This window comes from Scylla paramamosain, chromosome 7, assembly GCF_035594125.1.
Source record: "Scylla paramamosain isolate STU-SP2022 chromosome 7, ASM3559412v1, whole genome shotgun sequence".
Taxonomy (NCBI): Eukaryota; Metazoa; Arthropoda; class Malacostraca; order Decapoda; family Portunidae; genus Scylla; species Scylla paramamosain.
In genome coordinates, this window is record NC_087157.1 from 29321578 (window position 1) to 29343618 (window position 22041).

The following is a 22041-nucleotide window of genomic DNA, read 5'->3' on the forward strand; positions in this document are numbered from 1 at the left end:
AATCAGAAGGCGTGCCGTAAAACAGTGATGAGGTGAGCTACCATCCTATCATCACCATCATCAGCACTTCAAACTGTCGGCGGTGCGAGGAAGGAGTGGCGTCCGTGTGCTGTGGCTCTGTTGTGGTTCTGTACTTCCCGACCCGACCATTGATCCAGGTAAAGCAATCCCCAGCCTTACTCTCTAAGTGTTGACCGCTTCCTTGAGGGCCTACCTTGGAGTGTGACCGCCGCTCTTTCTCGTACTGAAGGCGGTGCAGGTGGCGGCGCTAGTTCGTACGAGTGTTGCATTGTTCGCTCGTTCCGCCCACACATATGGATTCCCTTCTACCACTTTGGCTCACACTGGTTATGCTTTAGGTGTAACGCAAAGCAAACCGGTACGCTGTCAGGATAATCACACCACACCAAGAGGTAATGTGAAACCGTTTCCAGTTAGCAGTTCAGACCACTGCCACCCTCACAGCAACCCCACCTGCGTCACCCCACCCTAGAAACTGCACCATCACATTTTTCTTTCAGTATTATTAAGTGTGTTAGGGATTCATTTGGTTCTTTTATAATGCATATTTAAAAACAATGGCGAGATAGATTTAATCCCTTCATTGGTAGAATTTTTTTCCCATTATCACTTGTAACTTTTTAGATATTTTTTTTGTACTACTAGTCTCTTCTAAGCAGTTTTATAGCTAAGAAAGGACAAAATTAACTTAATGATTTCACTTTATGTGCCCATGCATACTTCTCTTAGTGCTCAGAATGTTAGCAAAGGTTGACCATAGTAGTAAATAGGTTAAAGGACTGAGCTGGTAAATATTTTGACATGTTTATGTACTTCCTTAAGGAAAGACTTGACACTGGCAGGCAAGGCAACACATCCCTTCTACTACACTCTTGTCCAGTTTGGCATCTTGTCTCTCCCATCATACTTTTGATAGCAGTGAAGCAGCTTGTCTTCATACTTTTGTCAGGAGCAAGGTGTCCCGTCTCTCCCACCACATTTAACAGTGATGCATCTCTCCTGTCTCCCTGTTGATAGTAGCAAGGTGACGTGACCCTTCTCTCATACTCCTAACAGTCAGGCTGTGGTTCTCTTCATCACAGTTTTAACATGAGCAGGACATCATGTCTCTTCTGTCACACTTGACACCGCCAAGGTGTCACATCTCTTTCTTCACATTTTTGACAGTAATAAGGCAAGCTCTTCATGCTCTTGACAGCAGCAAGTTGTCACATCTCCACATTTTGTATAAAGGCAAGGTGACCTGTCTCTTCTGTCTCTCTCAGGACAGTGGTAAGGCGATGCTTCTCTTATACCACACTTTTGACAGCATCAAAGCAGCACATCTCCAATGCCACTCTCTTGACAGAAGCAAGACAACATCTCTTCCTTCACTCTTTTGACAGAGGCAAGGTGTCATGTCTCTTTTTGATAAATATTTGAAGGCTAGAATGTTTGCTTTTTGTGACAAGTTCATAAGAGCCAACTCTTGAAAGCTTGTGCATATTTCATTGGTCCATTTTGCAGCTTATAACTTGCATGACAACACATGGCCTATTTTAATTCAACAAATTTCATCTTCAGAATTATAATATATGAATAAACTTATTAATTTTATTCCTTGTTTGCACTGTATAGGTTTTGATATTAATACTACATGATGCTTTGTTTATTGGGTCATTACATAATCTTAGTATTAGCATGTGATTAAGCACAATACATAAAACTTAAAAACATAGTGTGGGTGAATTGATGCTTACATATGAATGAATTAATTATCAAATATGAGAAAATACAGTTTAAAGCCACATACATTGTAATTATATGTTAAATCAGTGAACCAGAAAGTTTTTTTTTTTTTTTTCAATGTTTTGTTAATTTTACAGAAAACCATGCTTAGTGTCATTTTGGTAAATCTACCATGCTTCAGTGTTAGGGGATCTTTTTGTGTCCCTAATTATCTAGGAGACATTTGTGGATTCAAAGGAATGCAATGAGTTTTATAAACTTTACTTAAGAATACTATTTACGTATATATAGAGCTAATTCAGTTATAAACAACTTCCATCAGTTGTACACAATACCCTTGCACTGTAATAAAAGTTACATAACATTGGATTTGCCTCTCTTTAGATCATTTATATTTGGTATCTTGAAACACTTCCCATTCATATTTCATCACAAAATTAACATTCAATGACAAAACATTTCCTTCTCATACCCGATCCTTTTAAGCCCATCTCAACCACATGGTCTGACAGCTCTGTCTAAGTTCCCTCACTCTGTCTCTTGTCTTCTCACATCTCTTACATGATTATCTAATATACTCAACGTTATAATGATGTCTTGCCCCGAGACGTTCATTCCTATAAGGTTTGTGTTACAATAATTTTGTTTGTTGCAACATTTCTGTAACATTTTCTGGCATCCACCAATCGCATTGGTGTAAATTGTATCAGGAACAAGGAGACAGAGTTTTGACATTTGTTGTGACCGATGTATCATACACACATCCTCAGTGGGTCCCATGTCTGTTAATTTTGTGATAGTCACCTGAATCTCTTCTAGTTAATGTGATATCCCTCTGGTACTTGCTGGTGCCTACCTCAGTAATCTTCTTGTCTCTTGTCTTATGTCTATCAGCTTGCAATAGCATCTTTTAATATTGCTAGTTGTTTTCATGTTTATATTCTTTCTTCCTTCTTCATTTCTTCTTTCAATCTCTCTTCCTTCATCTTTCATGTCTCTCTACTTTTCTTCTTTCTTCCATTCTTGTTGTTGCATGTTCATCCTTTCATGTTTTATCTCAAGGTGCCTTGAGTTACAAAAGATGAAACACATTGTGGTAAAAGCACAGGTTCATAGAATGTTATTTTTGTTATCTTGTTCTCAGTGTATTAGAAGCTTGAAGATCCAGTGTGAAAGCAGGATCCAAAGGTGAGTTGAAAAGCAAATTGGCATTGAGAACAAGTAGACTGCTTTGGTTTGGTTGTATGACTGAAAGTTACTAGATGTTAGACATTTGAAGTACATGACATGCATCAAGTCCTGAGAAAGGACTCAAAAAAGCAAAAGCACTGACAAACTCAGATTGATAATTTTTAGATATTGGCAATGCATTTAGAACTTACTAAGAAGATGGTTTAAGGTGGTAAGGAATTTATGTACAAAAGAACTTATCATGCTGGGTTCCTGGTGGAGGTGGGGCTTCATCTCACTATACAGGAGACAGGAAAGTGATGAGAGTGGCATCCGTAAATGTTAATGGAATGAATGTGGGTCGGAAGAGGAAAGATGATAGAAAATGTCACAAAAAGAAGGGTAGATGTGGCAGGAGTGCAAGAGACACATGGAAGGTTCTGAAATGTGCAATAGCAGGAATGAAATTAAAAGTGGGATGTGGGAGTAGGAGTGGTGTAGTGTAATGTGGTTGGGACAAGCAAGGGGAGAGGAAAAAAAAACTATGCACTCATTATGTCCCCATTAGTACAGAACAAAATAGAGGCACATAAGTGGCAAGGATCTAGTACAATGTGGACAGTGGAAAAAGCAGAGATAGATAGGTATGTGTGAATCTGCCTACATGCAGCTCTAAATGCAACAAACAAGAAATGGAAAGGAGATAAGTAGATTTTGGAATGACATAAAAGAGCACCTTGGGAGAATTGGAGATGTGAATAGAAAGGATGAAAGTAATGAAGTAGCTGATATAGAAGGAAAATGGGATGTAGGTGCTGTGAATGAGAATGAAGAGTATCTGGTGGACTTGTGTGGGGAAAAAAGAATTTATCTAGCAAGCCTCCCTTACCAGCATAAAATAATCCACAGATATTCATTGAGGAAGAATGAAAATGATAAAGAAAAAAACCTAATAGACTTTGTAGCTGTGGATGAGAGGTTGAGATTGAGGAAGGATGTGATGGATGGCAAGGTAGTGAGAGGGATGTTTAATAATTCAGGTCACTATGCTGTGGTGGTTAAGACAAATGGGAGAAGATGGAATAGTGGTAGAGAGTACAATAGTGGCTAGTGAAAGGTTGGACAGGAGGGAGTATATAGAGAAGTACAAGAATATAGGTGAATGATAGAGATGCTAGGATGACAGTTAGGGAGAGATTAAGTATTAAGGAGGTGTTTGATGTATTCAGTAGTAGCAGGAGTGGTATGATATAGAAGGCTTGGGAGTGAGAATATGGGATGTACATTGGTGGACAGCTGAGATTAAAGAGACTGTAAAAGAGAAGAGGATAGCAGATGAGAAGATGTTCCAGAGAAATGTGCCAGAGGAAATTGAAAGGAGAGAGCACGATATAAATCTTAGAATAGAGAAGTGAAAGAATTGATATGAGAAAGTAGAAGGAGAGTAGATGAAGAGTTTGATAGAAATTGAGGGAAAAGTTCAATGAGAATGCACTGTTTTGGAAGGAATTTAGAAGAGAGAAAGGGGGAAGAGGAGCATGAGAATGAGGAGAGAGAGGGTGGAGTTCTTGTAAGTAGCAAGAAGGATGAGGCATTTTGACAGCTTACTTAATGAGTATAGAGTAGGAGAAGCAATATTTGGCATCCATGGAAGCAGGTAGAGAGTGTCTATGCAGTGAGGAATTGGGAGTAATTGTATGCTGTGGAAGGGAGTTCCTTGAAAGGGATATGGAATGACCAGATGGGAGGGTGAGAGCAATGGCAGTGTGTATTAGAGATGTAGTGTAAATATGTGCAAGCAGTGTAAAGTAGTGAACTGGATGAAAAGGAACATACTGGGATGGTATGGCCATTTTGAGAGAATTAAGAGTAAGATTTTGTGAAGAAAGTTCATTTGAGTAAGTTGAAGGTACTAACAGGAGAGAAAACTGCTTGAAAGATGGAAGAGTGGGATAAAGGGATACACATGTGAAAGAAGTATGTATTAGTAAAGGCCAAGTGCTTAAGCAAGCAGTGTTTCAATAGGGAGAGATGTAGACTCCTGCTGTGTCTACCTCCTTGGGGATGCTCCCAGAGGGAGTGAGGCATCAGAGATAGATTGCTGGATAGATATATAGGTATGTACAGTACCTGGCTTCATCAAACTTTCTCCTGATATTTATATTTCCTTGTGGACTGCATAATAATGTGGGAGACAAGGTTATAATGCAGATATACCATGAATAGGTAGTTAACCTGTGATGAGGCTGATGATATCCCCTCAACAGCAACAGCAGAACAGAAGCCATGGAGCAGCAGGTGAGTGAACTGAAGCAGCAGCTGGCTGAGGCAGAGCATAACACTGTCCTGGCAGCCACCTATGGCAAGCAGCTCCTGGACAAGAACCATGAACTTGAGGCCAAACTTGAGGTCAGTGTGATGTGTTGGATATGATGAGATAAATAAATGTGAAAAGTGGTAGAGAAGCACAGGCTGAAGCAAGATCACTTTATTTTCTTATGTTTCAACTACAGGCCATAGTTTTCTCTGAGGAAGGACTTCAGTCAAAATACAAGACAATACATACATATGATATACATGTACTCCCCTTAGGTTTGTATGCATTATAATAGCACAATATGTACAAATTAAGTGATCTATCTTGCCTCTCATTATGTGATGTGCACTGGCAGACTTTGGAGCAGGAGAAACACTGCCTCTCCTTGAAGCTGGAGGCAAGTGTCAGGATGGAGCATTCCTTGGTGCAGGAGGTGGAGCAGCTGCGGGAACATCAGACTCACCAGATTGCAGCTTTGGCAACACAGGCTGCACAGAACCATGATGAGGAACTGCAGAAGCACACCAAAAAAGTAATAGTTGACATGAGAATTAGTGATGGCTGACCAGTGCTCATTGAAGGAATTTCTTTGTGGTAACCTTTATATGGAACCAGCATGGATGTGTTAGGTATTTTATTTACTAGTTCTTAATTCATCTGATAGGAGGCTATAAATACTATCTTGTGGAACAAAAGATTGCAATTCATATTATATCTTTGTTTGCTGTTAATGTTCAATTTCTATTTCTTTACTTTAGATATTAGACTTGGAGTCCATTGTTGGAAGCCAGAGACTGGAAATCACACAAAAGATTGAGGAGAAAGAACTTGTAGAGGCTCAACTGAAGGAGGCACGAGAGAGGCTGGATAACTTCAACAATCTGAACCAGTCTGTGGATGACTCTACCAGCATCTTGCAGGTTGTGTTCCATCATCATTGTGTTTGGCATCAGAGTGGAGACAAATTCTGTGTCCTGGGTATCCTACCAGTTTGTGGGGCAAAACAACAATCAAACAGTCACTCTGTCACCTTTAGTGTGGTCTCAGTAAAAAAAAATAATTGTCTCCAAATAATGCTGGAGTCAATAGGATGTTCTGGAGAGGAATAGAGATGAGTCCTGCAAACACTAGGCTTTATGATTGTGTGAAGAAAAAAGGGAGTGTTTATGCACTGATGAGGTGAAGAGTATGTGGAAAAATGCATTATAAACACACACACACACACACACACACACACACACACACACTAGCAGTACCTTCCTTCCCTCCATTATTGGTTTGATTTAAATCAAATAGTTTAAATTGTGATTTGAATAAGTTTAATTCATAGTAAGAAAAAACATGATTTAAATCTAAATTAAATATACTTTATTGAAAATTATTTAAGTGTTATATTGAGAGTAAAAAGTCATGATTGAAATCAATTAAATATACAGTATTGATAATTATTTAAGTGTCATATTGAGAGTAAAAACATGATTTAAATCAAAATTAAATACACACACACACACACACACACACACACACACACACACACACACACACACACACACACACACACACACACACACACACACACACACACACATGAAAAAGGAAGATGTGAAGCAGTTGTATAGGAAAAGTATCAAGTCTACTTGACCATTACTGAGTGAACTGGTCCTGTTCTGGTCCTGCAGCAAGTCAGGCACCAGTGAATCATTGCCATCGCTTACAAGAAAAATATTCAAATGCATTAAAAAAGAAAGTAAGGTCTTTTTGTTGATAATAACAATAATTGTAATCATGAAGTTTAATGGGCTTAATTTTTTCTAATGCAAAGTAAGTTTGATGTAACAGATCTGATTAAACTTAGTCCTGCTTATGATGTTTATGTAAAAAAAACTCCTGTTGGGTAATGTATATTAAAGTATGATTTCATTTAACATTGGCCGAGATTAATACAAGAAAATGACCTTGTAAGACAGAAACAAGTAATCACTGGAAACAAACAAGGATTAATGCAAAAAAGTAATTTAAATAAAAAATCTTATTTAAATCAAATATTTATTTTGTATAGTTTTTAGAAAAATTATGATTTTTTTCCAACACTGCTTCCCTCACAGGCTCAGGTCACTGCCCTCACTCAGGAGAAGCAGGAGCTTGAGACTCTTATGTCCTCCCTGAAGGTGCAGCTCAGCACCTACAAATACCGACTAGAACAGGCTGACAAGAAAGTCCTTGACCTGGAGTCTGCGTTGGAGGAGAAAGAGTGTCAGTTTACCTCATACTATAATGCCCTGGAGGTGAGACAAAAGTTTCTGAGAATACCAATGGAGGGAATGAACTTGTGGAAATGCAGTTTTACCTTATCATGACTGTAAAGTTGACTCTGGTTAATGGACTGCCCTCTCTGCACAGGATGTAGGGAAATATTCCCGTACAATATTAAAACATCTTGCTAAAGTGTTATTGCTTTCTTGCCTGGGAATTGTCCTTCTTCCTCACTAGTTAGGTCACTGCCTATCTCACTCTATGGTCACAGTTCATGGATAAGGCTCAAAGTCAGAAATAACCAGATTAGTAGTGTAGAGGAAATATCTGCAAATGCTCAACTCACACTTGTGGAGGGAGTAGCGGATTGTCCTTTCTTGTAAAACTGTTTCTCTTTTGCTTCCCTCCATGCATGCTCTCTAGTTTGTGTACTGTCAAAGCAAAGCATTTCAAATTCAGCTCTTCAGTTTTATTTCACACCCTTTCCTTACTTTAGCCCTTAGTCATTGTAGATTTCCAGATTCATTAATTACCTAATATCTTTATATTTGCTTTCAGTGTTCTCTTCTGACAATTTTTAACTCAAACAATTTATGTAGATTCCTTTAATTTTCTATAGTTATCATTGTCATTTACAAAATGCATTGTACGGTAACGAGCTTCATACAGCACTACCAGAACACAGTGACACTCTCAATACTAACCCTTGCCTTAATTAACCCTTGCTTTCACCTCTGATGCCAAGTAGGGAATCCCGAGCCAGATGATAAAGTATTTCTTCATCTACATATATGAAAATTGCTGTCACTGTCACTAATAATGCATACATTAGTGTGTGTGTGTGCGCAGGTATGCATGCTTGCAAGTATGTATGTATACGTGTTGAAAATACCTCATTAATGTCTAGAATTGCACAAGTACAGATTTTTCTACCAGCTTACTTATTGAGCAATATTTATTTGTATGTCAGAAAAACAAGGAGGAAATGATGGAAATGAAGATGGAGATAGAAAGCCTGAAGCTTGCAGAAACTGACCCTGCCAAGAAAGGGAACTCCCTGTTTGCAGAGGTGGAGGACCAACGACAGGCCATTGAGAGGCAGCTCATTGATTACAAGACCAGCTACAACATTGTCAAGAAGCATTATGATCTCAAGGCCCAAGAGGCAGCCAAGCTGAAGGTCAGCCATGCTTTGTTCCTAATCATGGTGTAACACTACATTACTTTAATTTACTACATTCTGATTTATTTTTTAATCTTGTATGGCATCTTTCTCTTGGATGCCATACCTGCACCCCTCATGCTTGTGTGAGAATGGCTGTTATAAATAATCAATGACCAGTCTCATAAGCAAGGTGATTGGCATTGAAGTCCAGAATTGAATAGGTTTGGGATTGTGTGCATCAGTGACATGGGGCTGACAGACTCCACTAGCTTGGGTGGACACACACACAAAGAATCATTTGATGACACATTAAATATTTTAACCCTTAAATGATGGGCATGTTACACAGAAACCTCCACTCCTAGTTTTTAAGTCTTGTTATTTACAGTCACCTTCCCTTTTATACTTGATGTAGAATTAAAAAAAAATTTATATATATATATATATATATATATATATATATATATATATATATATATATATATATATATATATATATATATATATATATATATATATATCATAAGAATCACTGATCCTTTGAAATTATGTTATTGTCTGATAGAATAGCAATTCATCAATTCCTGCTTCACAAGGGTGGTGGCCTGTGTGTGTTGGTTGCACTGGCTACAGGTCATGTGCCCAAAGTTCCATCTTGTTTTGCTCCATCTGCCCCTCACTGCTCTCCCTACATCTCAAAAGAAATACTTTTCCACTGTATCCTAAAAGTTTTATGAATGTGACTATGTATTAGGAGTGGCCAAAACTGGGTTATGTTTGTGCTTAGCCATGCATCAGGGTAGGGGCAAATCATCATCCATCATCTTCACTGTGTGTGTATTGGCAGAGAGAAAAGTGATAGGGAGCAGCTTTGTAAGTGATGCCAAGTCTTGTTCAAAATATTTTCTGCTTTTTTCTGTATGATTTAAGGCAAGAAATCATATGATGCATATATGCATACCCATTGGTTCCCCGAGGTACACATTGATGCATCACCTGTCACTAAAGGGTTGAAAGTAGTAGGTAAATTAAGCAAGACATGAAATTGTAAGAGGGTGTAGAACACATGAAACTTGAGAGCTAGGTTAGGCTTATTTTGTACTGTTCATTGAAGTGCTGTGTGGTTGATGGCAAAGCCTAACCCAAGTAAACTTTCAAAATTATGATGGAAATAATTTTGTCATCACCCAGTTTTCATCCAACATCAGTTGGAAGGTAAGGACATATCTTGAAATGTAAGGTGTCAGGATATTATGTTTTAGAAAACTAAAAAAAAATATGTCATTACAGCTTCAAGTGGCCTCCCTGCTAAGCCTGAGCAACAACAGAGCAAGTATGGAGTACATGAGCCACATGGAGGAATCCTTGGCATCAGCACGCTCCCAGCTGGAGACCTTCACCCAGCGTTGCCGCCAGCTTGAGGAAGCCCAGCAGAATATGGCCGCTGCTTCCTGTCAGGTGAGGGAACACCACTGCCATCATCACCACCACCTCTTTGTACACCTTTCTGGCTTTCTCTTCCTCCTTACACTTAATTTTATACACATTGGTGTTTGCTACACTCATTCATGAAAGGGGCAGGTTAGTTTGATCAGGGAATTACATATTTTCATTTGTTCAAAAGTTTCTCACATGTTGAGTTTGTCACAAAAAAAAAATAAAATAAAACAAAACCAGTAAATGAGGGCCTGTAACTCATCATTGGTGGCAGGAGGCATGAAGTAAGTAATAGCAGTAATTCATACACTTACAGGAAGGTCCTGATGAAGCAGACAGTGCCAATCAGCTCTTCAAAAATCTGTACAGTGAAAGCAAGTAAGTTTTAACAGATGTTTCAGTTTTCATACTAAATGACAAATTGATGTTCTGTTACTTCACTACAGCAGACTGAAACACTGAAGATGGCTGGTTAAAGAAGGAGAGTCCAACTATCTATATACAGTGTGAAGATCCCCTTGAAGGTAGGATACTCATAATATGTCAATTCTTGTCTCACTGTAGGGAATAAAAATATAGTCAGGGATTCCTAGTCCTTTTGCTTTGCTTCTCTGAGTTGCCTTAAACAATATGCAGGGAACTATACTATTTTCTCAACCAGGCCACATTGTGTAACAAGATTGTCTTCCCACAACAGAAGAGTAGGTGGGGCACATAATTATTGAATCACATTGTCTAGAAGTGATATTTGGTTGTAGCATTTCGCTCCTCATACCCAAGTGTACCCCATAGATGGACTGAAAAGGTACTTGTGTATAATCACCATAAGAAGTAAGAAGAAAAAGCTGATATGAAACAGTAAGGAACAAGTCAGGAATGTTCAATATGGGGAAGCTGAATGATTTTTACAAAGAGGGCAAGTGTTTAGAAGATTGTTGTGCATGAGACATTCAAAATCATATGGTTTTCCCTTCCTTTTCACAAATTAGGCATCAAGAAGTTCACTTGATTCTTTGAGTCTTATTTTTTTGTTTTGGACAGAGAAGTTTTTATCATAAATATATTTAATGAATTATTTAATTACATAAATAATTATATACAGGTGTTGCATACAGATTTTTTTTTATATATATACATAGAGATACATCACCAATCTTTTGTACAGGAAAAAAATCTCAGAGATGAATCAGTCGCTGCACCAGGCTCAGTTTGACAAAGTGGTGCTGAGTGACCGCATCCTGCAGCTGCAGAGAAAACTGAGGCAGATGGAAGCGGCTCGGGATGCCTCAAATGGGGAGGTGATCCGACTCAGAGTTAAGCTGGATGACTTCACATCCAAAAAGGGAGAGATGGCAGGTGAGCAGAACAATGGCCACTGTAAAGAGGAACACATAGGTACTTTTCATCAGTGGTTGTACTAATTATTATGCATGGTACTTTATAAAAGGAATAATTATAACAAAATGTTTCTCACCTATATTAGGTGCCATGCAGAGGAAAAGAAAAAATCATGATATACTTGGATAACATAATTTAAATTGTATCTCAATCATACTGGGGCACATTCCTCCTGAAGAGAGTCCAAATCAAAATACAGAAAAGCAAAAGAGTACCAAGATACCAACATTTCTGTTTTGAAACTAGCATGGTATACCTGCATTAGAGGTACTTAGTCTTAAAAGCAATTGATAGTAATTTCTATTCTAGTTGACCAGCATGATTTTTTCTAGGGAGTGAGATCAAAGAAATTAAAAGGGTGGTTGAGAAACTCCCTGGCTTTGATGCACAGCAACCTAACACTACCAACATTGCTGAAGCAGACAGCACAACACAGTCTGAGGCCATGCCTCTGAAGGAGAAGCTGCTGGACCCAACAACCATGCAAGAAATTACCAAGCATGCCAAAAACATCAGTAAGTGTGAACTTGGTGTCTGTCTGTCTGTATCACATGCCTTGTCTCTTTCTGGGAAAGGTCCTTAAGGGTGGCCATAACAGAGAAGTCTTTACATTTCCCTGCTCTTGCATTCCGTTCTTGAGTAGTTAAAACCTTGTCTGTCATCTTACTTGCAGCATTGCTCACTTTGTTCATTTATTTTACTGTTGGTCTACTTCATACATTTTTTTATTCAATTTTACTCATGTACACACTCTTCAGAAACTCCATTGATTCTTACATATCCAACCCATTTCAGAATAGTAATATGTACATTTTAATCTACTCCACAATGCAGTTCCTTCATTGTTTCACATGTTAAAATTATTCTATGCATCTATATACCTTGCTCTCTTCATCCCATCTTGACAGCCCAGATGCTCCAGATAACTCATCACTACTGCACAAATTTTCTTTTATCTATTATGCTGCATTCATTTCCATATTTGTTTATGTTAGAGTAGGAAAGATGATACTAGTGTCCAGCAATCTTTACTGACCATATTGCATAAGTGTTGTGCAGCATACCCTAATATCTTCATGAGTGGTGAACAGCAGAGAGACTTGGATAAGGGACACATCTGCTTCTTCCACAGATTGGCTGATCTTAGATCAGTTCTCTCCCACCTTTAGGTTTACAAACTAGGGTATGTTTTTAACTTTTTCTTAGGGAATGCCTTCTGTCAGTTCTCTCCCACCTTTAGGTTTACAAACTAGGGTATGTTTTTAACTTTTTCTTAGGGAATGCCTTCTGAGTGCAATTTTGGGAATGGGAGTGTGTTTAGATGCCATGTTTCAGACCACATGTAGGTAGACATCCCACAGAGGCCCTCTTGACCAAATCACAACTGTCATGTGTAGATATTCTTTCCTCTTCCACATGCATCCCTCATTTGATATTGATAAGTCACTTTCATATCAAACATTTGAAATTAATCATTTAATTATATGCATAAGTCTACCCTGTATATCATTTTATTTCTCTTAACACAATCAAGGCACCAAAGATGCCTCAGAAGAGGACAAGCAGATAGGGAGAGTAGAGAATGAAGAGAACCTACCACCAGTCAAAACAGAGACAAGGAAAAAGCCTAAGAAAACTGTGCAGCTGACTGAAGTGGTCACTGTGCAAGAGAGTGATGGCCAGGTAGGTGAAAGGTGTTATTTGTTTATCTATTTATTAAGTTGACATCACCCTTAATATCAGATAGCAAGGCAAGGTTTCAGCATACAATGCATATTATATAAAGTATCCAGTCATTTTTAGTATCAAGAGATCCAGTGCAGTGATGTAATTTAACAACCCACCAGAGGTAACTCTCCTCTTTATATATTAATAGATTATGTAGTAATACCATTGTATTCACAATGAGCAAGTGGGTCAGAGAATATATTTAAGCTTTTGCTTGAAACTTGAACATTTTTCTAAGTGACTTTAAATGGAAGTTTTCAAAAATTATTCAATAAGCAAAGCTCAGATAAAATTTTAGTCTGAAACCTTCATACCTGACCAAGAATCCATCAAAAGCAATCTAGATTATGGAAGACCTATAGTAAGCAGAACACCCAAAAATTATGAATGCATCCAGGCTGCAATCACTGACAATTGCCATTTAACAGTGCAAGGATTTAAAGTTGAGGATTCCATGGATTATTATTTCTGAGATTTTGAAGGAGAATCTAGACATAAAATGTGAGGCAGCACAACACATTATCTAGGCTTAAGCATGACTTCATCTTGGTGTCCTAGGCTTCCTAAAGCTGGCAGATCATAGCTTTATATATTAGATAAGAGTAGTTGTATGTGGACCTCACTGCCACCCAGGCTGAATTAGTCACAAGTTCGCAAGTCATATATCCTTAATGTGTATCTAGTGGACAGGTATGAGTATTGATATTTTTTACAAGTGTTGTATTTTTAAGGTTCAAGAAGCAAAAATGAAGCAAGAAGATGGACTAAAAAAGATTGAGAAGAAACCAAGACCACTAAGAAAGCTGGAATGTCCTGTGGTTAAGGTGAACAGCAGCGAGCAGAGTGAAGAGTGCAAGACACAGTGATTCACAACTGCACCCTGCTGGAAAAATTGAGACACTGCCCCTTTGTAGGTGATATACAGTGATCATAAATGTTAGAGGGAGGCAGATCAGCATTACTAAAAAGTACCAATTACTAGTTTATTTCAGAATACATTAAAGCTGATAAAGGAGCATTAGTAACAAAAAAATAGGAAAAGATGTCAGGTGATGTATTTTGGAAGGAGACCTAAATAACTATATTCATATTCCTGAACTGTGTATGTTTGCATAAAAGAGAAAGTTATGAAATGTTTATCTTATGGCAAAGAGATATGTTGAATTTTTTAAACTTGCATTTGAAATAAGAAGCAAGGGCTCTGATTATGGAATGAACATGTGCTCATTGTGGTAAATGATTTATGAATCTCTCTCTCTCTCTCTCTCTCTCTCTCTCTCTCTCTCTCTCTCTCTCTCTCTCTCTCTCTCTCTCTCTCTCTCTCTCTCTCTCTCTCATGATGAAATAATTCAATATAATTTACTCACCTCTGAATTGTGAGTAAAGTTGAAGGAGTGTCTAGACCACCTACTCTGGTCTGTAGTCCTGTGCCCTGATGTAGGAGTGTATTAAACACATCATATCATACATAATACTCTGCTGCCTTCATCATATACACTATTGAGTAGTGTGACAATTTCTAATATAACATGTGTGCAGAACATTTTTATGGTTATGTAGAACTATGTCCAACATGCTTATACCCTGCATCCATCCTCATACATATAAAATTACCATATTTGCCTGCATATTAGATGCACCCCTATTTTACAAGGATGTTTTGTGGAAAAATTTTTATTTCCTCATAACATTATGGAAAAAATTGTATTGTGTGTGTTTGTGTGTAAGAGGATCACTGGCCAAGGGCAACAAAAATTCTTAATAAAAAGAAAGGCCGAGTTAATGCCAGTTCTCATAGAGATGTCAAATAGAATAATAAAAAAAAAAAACAGGATGGGTCTTAAAACCTCCCTCTTGAAAAGTTCAAGTCATGGGAAGTAGGAAATACAGAAGCAGGCAAGGAATTCCAGTTTACCAGAGAGAATGATGAATGATTGAGAATACTGGTTGACCCTTGATAATATTAGAGAACAAAATAGGACAAGAGAAAGAAAGTCTTAGGTAGCCAGGCCACAGGAGGAGGGGAGGTTTGCAGCTAGCGTGAAAATACCAATAGAAGATAGCAAGAGCTACAACATTTAGAGATTGATTTATTTTATCATTAACAATATTTGTGCTTAATGTACTACTGCTTCAACTCGAAAACTATAGGCCTAGGCATCTGTACTACAGCCACATTAGACAAACGGTAATTATTAGATTTTTTTTTCCAAGATAAAATGCATCTAATGCACTGGGAAATATGGTATCTATATTTCAAATTTCACCATGCACATAATTAGATAATGAGCATCTCACTTAGTGAGACCTACCACTTACAAGGTATCATGGAGTAGTCAGACAGCTCTTAAACAGGAATCAGTTTGAAAGTTTCAAACCATCCAGTACTTGCATAGTGAACAGTGCAGTTGTATACCTGAGCAATGTAATGTTGGAAAGCAAGGCACTGCCCTTTGAAGAACTCTGCTACAGATGTATGAAAAATGCACCTGTTATTTGTACCTGTAAACAAATATATATATATATATATATATATATATATATATATATATATATATATATATATATATATATATATATATATATATATATATATATATATGTGTGTGTGTGTGTGTGTGTGTATACAATAAATGATTATTACAAAATAATGATGTTTTCTTATCTTAAAATATGTGTATATGCTCACAAGCATTATGTTCTAGTTTGCTCTGACATTTGTTCCTTAGAATGTAAAATCAGCACTGGGGTTCCATTATATGATTATCTTCCCATAAAACAGATCCCTCCAAGTTGCCTCTTCAGCTGCCTAGCGGAGCCACACCTAAAGGGCCCCATAGACATTAAGACCCTAGATCAGGTTCTGTTCAGATTCCGTTCGAACTCCAGTCTCAGCATTGCCCATAGATGTTCATTTTTATTTCAGTTCTCCCAAGATGTGACACTGAGGACATGTCCTCTCTACTCAGTGATGAGGATATAGCCTGTGCTCTTAGCTATCACTGTGGCATGTCACTGCAGAACTAGAGAAATCAAAGTGGTGAAGGAAAATATGGGTTAAAGAGTGGCAGCAAGTCATAGTACATAGACTTGGCATGTAAGTCTGACATCATCAACTGAAGCTCCTGAGCAATTTTTTTTTTTTTTTTTCATTTTTTTTTAAGTAACTTGGATTATTTATCCGTGTTTTTATCAATAAAGTCTCAAATGGCTGTTACATCCATTTCTAGTAATGTCTCAAAAAAAATGTAATATGCTGCATTCCTTTTACTTGTTGCTACAGTCTTTACCTTTCACCTTTCATAGGCAAGGTTGTTCCTTATAAAGTTCAATGAAATCGGCCCAAAACTCCTTATCAGGGAACATCATCATCATCATCTTCATGCGACAATGCCATAGATGCTCAGACTTGTAGCCACCTGAACTGAAATGGAAGCCATGAACCTGGTGGTGGTAGGTTCTGATCCAGCCACTGTCTCTGCCCACCTTTGGTCATACAATCACTCCATACACAGTGAGATTTGCTTACAATTCCAGCAGCTGGATCCGGCAGTCATAATATCTATGGGGCCCTTAAGAGACCAACAGCAACAAGGCAGCAGTGGCTCCACTTCTTAAAGAGTGGTTGTAGTGTGCAATGTGGTCTGCAGGTATACTTAATGATACACATAGCAGAGGGACACTCAGGGTTAATCAAGATTTACTTAGGCCTTATGATCATTATGGCTTAAATGTTAACAAGTTATGTATGAGTAAGTCTTGTCTGGAGTTCAGTTCCTTGGATACTTGTGACTACCCTTTAGTTTTATTTTGGTGTTTTAAACAATAAAATATTAGAAACGTAGATGTCAACCTCTGGCATCTTATTGTTCATAAAACACCCAGGTGCTGGTAATATATAGACACAAATATAAGTCATCTATTTGACAGCAATCTTAAAGAGCTAACTCACATTTTATAAGTATTCTCTTGCCATCTTAATCTTTAAGCCTCAAGGGGAGAAAGGACTGATCCTCATATTACATGGCAAGGCTCAATTATAATTAATGCATGTCTGGCAATCTCTTCAGCAAGACCTAACAACAAAAGGATTTTGTCTTATCAACTCCACTTTTCCAACTGTCTTCAGCTTTTCTTTCATCACTGTAACAATGAGCCTCTTGCTGTCTTCTACTGCTATTTTCACACTAACTGCTCTTCTGATTTAGCTAACTACATGACTCCCCTCCTGCAGCCTTACCGCACAAGACTTTCTACTTTTTTCTCGTTCCTATTCTGTCCACCTCTCTAATGCAAGAACTAACCAGTAATCTCAGTCTTTCATCCCTTTGACTGGTAAACTCTAGAACTGTCTGCATGCTTCTGTATTTTCTCCTTCATATAACTTTCAAGAAGGAGGTTTCAAGATGCTTTTCCTCTAATATTGGATAATCCATTTGGCTCTCTTATTTTTTTTTTTTTTTATTGTCATTGGCCAAAGCCCCTCTCATATGAAGAGAGAGAGAGAGAGAGAAAAGCAGAGCTGATTTACCCATAATAGACCCATGCTCTTTCCCCTGTCTGATCTGAGTAGTATGAGTACATTCTCTCTCTCTCTCTCTCTCTCTCTCTCTCTCTCTCTCTCTCTCTCTCTCTCTCTCTCTCTCTCTCTCTCTCTCTCTCTCTCTCTCTCTCTCTCTCTCTCTCTCTCTCTCTCTCTCCCCCCATTTGAATACATCTACTTTAGTTTGAATCTATATCCCTCTCTCTCTGAACTTTCACAGATACATGGATCACCATCATTACCACATTAATGACATCACTCCATCTCATTTCATGCAAGTTTCTCCATTTTGACTTCCTGTCTTAATGAGGATGTTATAAGCTAAAAATATTTTCCTATCACAGTTCATTTTACTTAAGATTGATGGCTGAATAGCTAGAAGTTAGTAGATGCAGCCTTGAGAGAGAGGTACAAGATATAACTTGGTTGATAAAAGTAGTATCTCTTTGTAGACATGCCTCTGCACTATGACACTTAACAATCTGTCCTAAACTGTGGCTTCTTATATAAACTGTTCATTTAAGTCACCTCCATTCTTATTTTTATTTATGTAAGTATGGGATTTCAGTGCCATAACCATTTTTTCAGATGCAATGGGAACCCTACCATTCTTCACTTATGGTTTCCTTCCTTCTCTTAACAGTTTCCTAACAAGGAATGACTCTGGACTGGATCTTCTGGATCTGTACTGTCCTTACTGTGAGTTAAATTCCTTGATGAATTAACAATAAATCTCTCCAGGTTTTTCGTACCAATTAATTTGTCATTATTTCAGCAAGTTCATTTCTGTGATACTGCTCAACAGCTTTGTCCCGATTGCTCATCTAAACTACAGTAAAATCCCTCTTATCCAGCATCAACGGGACATGCCAGATACTTGAATATTGCCGGATACTTGAATAGAAGTGAAATTATGTCCACAGTCACCACCCTACACTCACGCATCTTACCACAACAAAGATCAACTGATCTTAATCAGCAGATGATCTGATCAGCTGCTTAAGTGTAAGCACAACACGCTTCCTCTTTTCTACAACTTTAGGCATGATGAAGGCGTCAGGCGACAAACAGTGGACACGCGGGACTGAGTCACTGAGTAAACACAGTATAGTGGGCCACGGGTGGCGCGAAGCAGTGCGCTCTGGTGGCAAGGGCACAAAGTATGCCTCGCGTGGGAATTTTAATCAATTTTATGAGTACACATTGATTTTTTATTGATTTTGAGGCTCGGGAAAAAATGTGCCGGATACTTGAAGCTGCCGGATACTCCAATGCCGGATGAGAGGGATTTTACTGTACATCTTGTCATGCTTAAAATATGTCTAGTATATAGATTATTCAGTCTAAAGGCCTGTCCATATCAGAAAACAATGTTTCAAAACTGTTTCTCAAATGTTTTCATGGATGGATAGATGGAGGAGTGGATAGATAGACAGATTGATTGATGGATGAGTGGATGATTTGATGGATGAGTGAAAGGATGGAAGGATGAGTGGGTAGAGTGATGGATGAATGAGTGGATAGACTGATGGATGGATGTATGGGTGAGTGGGTGGAGAGGTGGATGGGTGAATGAGTGGATAGATGGATGAGTGGGTAGATAGATGGATGGATGAGCAAATGAGAAGTTGGATGGATGAATGAGTGAATTGAAGGATGGATCAACAAATGGTTGAATGGATGGATGGACAGATGAATGAATAAATGGATAGTTAGATGGATGAGTGAATAGATGGATAGGTAGATAGATGATTGAGTGGATGGATGGATGGATAAGTAGAAACATTTTTTTCCAAAATGTTTGCAAACATTATTTCCAAACAGTGTTTTTGGGTGTGAGTGAGACTTAACTAAGGGTTCTGGTTTTTCTTTCTTTGTTATGCTTACTTACTATTTTGCATTTGTCAGCATGAATTACATGTGAATCATCAACATGGGCTCACTGTAAAGATGACAAAATTAAAATAACCCAAAATGAAGTACAGTGCAAAACTACGAGTATGCTACAAATGCAAGTACATACATAATGTGATGAATCCATTAAAGTTTCATGCAATTACATAGTAGAATCTTCACTTTTTTGCCTGAAACTGGATTTGATCATTATTGAATATGAAGGAAAATGCCTCCAGGGCACAGCTGCTTCTGGTATTTACTTTCAAAGAATGAAGACAACAGAGGGCAAAGCCTTAAATAATGACTATATAAAAGGAAGCTCCTTTATACTACTTACTTTACAGTTTGTTACCCTTTATGATGAAGTATGTTGAGACACCTTATTGTGGATGAAATTAACATGTAAGTTGTGTGTTGCAGGAACCACTCACCTGGGTGGGCATCCACCTCCTTCCTTCCCTCCACAGCTCACTATGTACTGAAGTGGCACCACATGGCATTAAGTGATAATTTTTTGTGTACAATCTACACAGTCAAAGCCTGACAGAAAACACTTAGCACATGACATTGAATTTTTGTATGCGTCAGTAAAGAAAATGTAAAGGTAACACAGCAATACAGTGGTTGTTAATTCCTACTTTTTAAATATACATGGCAACTCATTACAACTACCTGTCCCCCTCATCACTCAGTTGATGTCTTGACACCTAACAGTGACAGGCCTCATCAATTAGCTGACTGCCAAAGTGCATCTTTTTGCTATGGTGAAGATGCCTTTCACATTCAGTAACAATGAATATTTGAACATGATATTCATGTGAGGATATTCATAGCATGATATCTATTCTGCGATGGGAACACCCAAGTTGCAGCAGCAGAATACAGCACAGGTACCCAGACAGAAGATACCCAGATAGCAGTGTTCTAGAGAGTGTATCAGCATCTGTGTGAGAGAAGATACTTCCCTGGTACTTCTACAGCAGCTGAATGTACTGAAGCAGCTTAAGGTGGTATCATTCAGATGACAAAACAAAGCCCTACCATCAGTACAAGAATACAAACAGAAATGCATAAAGATGCAAAATTCACAAAACATAGCACAATTTGACACTACTTAGAAAGAATATCATATAATCTGAAGGAACGTTTACAGGAGTTGCAGGAACACTGGGCAGTCATCATGCAGCTGGTGAGTTGCCATGTATGTTTAGCATTGTACTGTTATGTTACCCATACATTTTTTTCACTGACATACAAAAAATCAATCTATCATTTGCTAACTGTTTCCTGTAAGGCTTTGACTGCATAGATTGTACTAAAAAAATTATCACATAGTACCACATGGCGCCACTTGAGTAAATAGTGAGCCGGGGAGGGAAGGAAGGAGATGGAGGCCCACTGAGGTGAGTGGTTCCTGCAACACACAACTTACACATTAATTTCTCGCAATATAAAGCAAAACATAGCATATGTGTATACAGTATTTTTGACTTAGAATTACTTGAACTATCAAATCCCAAAGTAGATACCTTAATTCACGGGACACAATATATATATATATATATATATATATATATATATATATATATATATATATATATATATATATATATATATATATATATATATATATATATATATATATATATATATATACACAGCCATTTTTTGTAAGTTTGAATTCTGCAGCAGGATCTTTTGTTTCCAATAATTCACAACATCCCCATTAGGACTGGACAGGATAGTCAGTCATGAGTGAGCTCCAGAGCAGTATCAGGAAATAAAAAAAGCAAAGCTTTCTTGATTAAAAAAAAAAAGTCAGTTGGTAGGCTGTAATTGCTGAGAAACTGCAGGTTCTCTAATTGTTGAATTCAATTATGTACACTTATACTTTAATTTACCAAACATACAGCGGTAGCTTCTACTTATTACATTATGAGCACAGCATGTACTAGGTGGCAGTCATATTTTCTTTGCTGTGTTGAATAATCATTTTAGACTTCCAATATCAACTTTCTCATAAAATGTTTTCTGTCAATAATGATAGATTCTGTCTATAACTGACACCTGCTTTTACCAATTCCCCCTGAGTGTCTAGCAGTGATAGAGGATTCTTCCTACAAGATCCCTATTAACCTTTATATAATTGTGGGTCAGTGGCTTCTTTCAATTATATGGATGCAACACAAATGTGAGCTTGTGCATTGTTTATATCAGTCAGTTGAATAACTATTTATTTGACAGAAAGGTTTGGCTTTTAAATAATATATCTCCTGGACCAAGTTAATATAGTTATAAGACTAATGAATTTCAGTAGATCAACCATCAGGCATGCTTTTTTCTTTTTTCTTCCCTTGCAGCCTTGGCATGGTTTATCAAGTCCTA

General features: G+C 37.8%; 2 protein-coding genes across 6 annotated transcripts in view; one reads left to right on the forward strand and one right to left on the reverse strand.

Annotated features, from left to right (window-relative positions):
* Positions 1-14552, forward strand: LOC135102319 (protein Spindly-B-like). 2 transcript variants are annotated; one of them, XM_064007358.1, is made up of 12 exons: positions 1-158; positions 5187-5328; positions 5592-5768; positions 5995-6156; positions 7342-7521; positions 8460-8669; positions 9945-10112; positions 10408-10469; positions 11257-11447; positions 11822-12004; positions 13024-13172; positions 13949-14552. In XM_064007358.1, exons 2-12 carry the CDS (start codon positions 5206-5208, stop codon positions 14081-14083), a joined length of 1740 nt encoding a protein of 579 aa, XP_063863428.1. In that variant the 5' UTR covers positions 1-158; positions 5187-5205; the 3' UTR covers positions 14084-14552. The 2 variants fall into 2 exon arrangements, with proteins under 2 accessions (XP_063863428.1, XP_063863429.1); XM_064007359.1 differs by lacking the exon at positions 1-158 and adding an exon at positions 251-413.
* LOC135102316 (GTP-binding protein 4-like) overlaps positions 11154-22041 on the reverse strand; it is a 22136-nt gene continuing 11248 nt past the window's right edge. The window contains exons 12-14 of one of the 4 annotated variants that reach the window (XR_010269617.1): positions 15537-15719; positions 14585-14649; positions 11154-11466 (exon numbers count right to left, since the gene is read on the reverse strand). The gene's annotated coding sequence lies outside the window, so the exon portion shown is untranslated. Of the gene's footprint in view, positions 11467-14584; positions 14650-14983; positions 15720-22041 lie in introns of those variants that run through there. The other 3 variants (XR_010269618.1, XM_064007355.1, XM_064007354.1) reach the window with 3 other exon arrangements.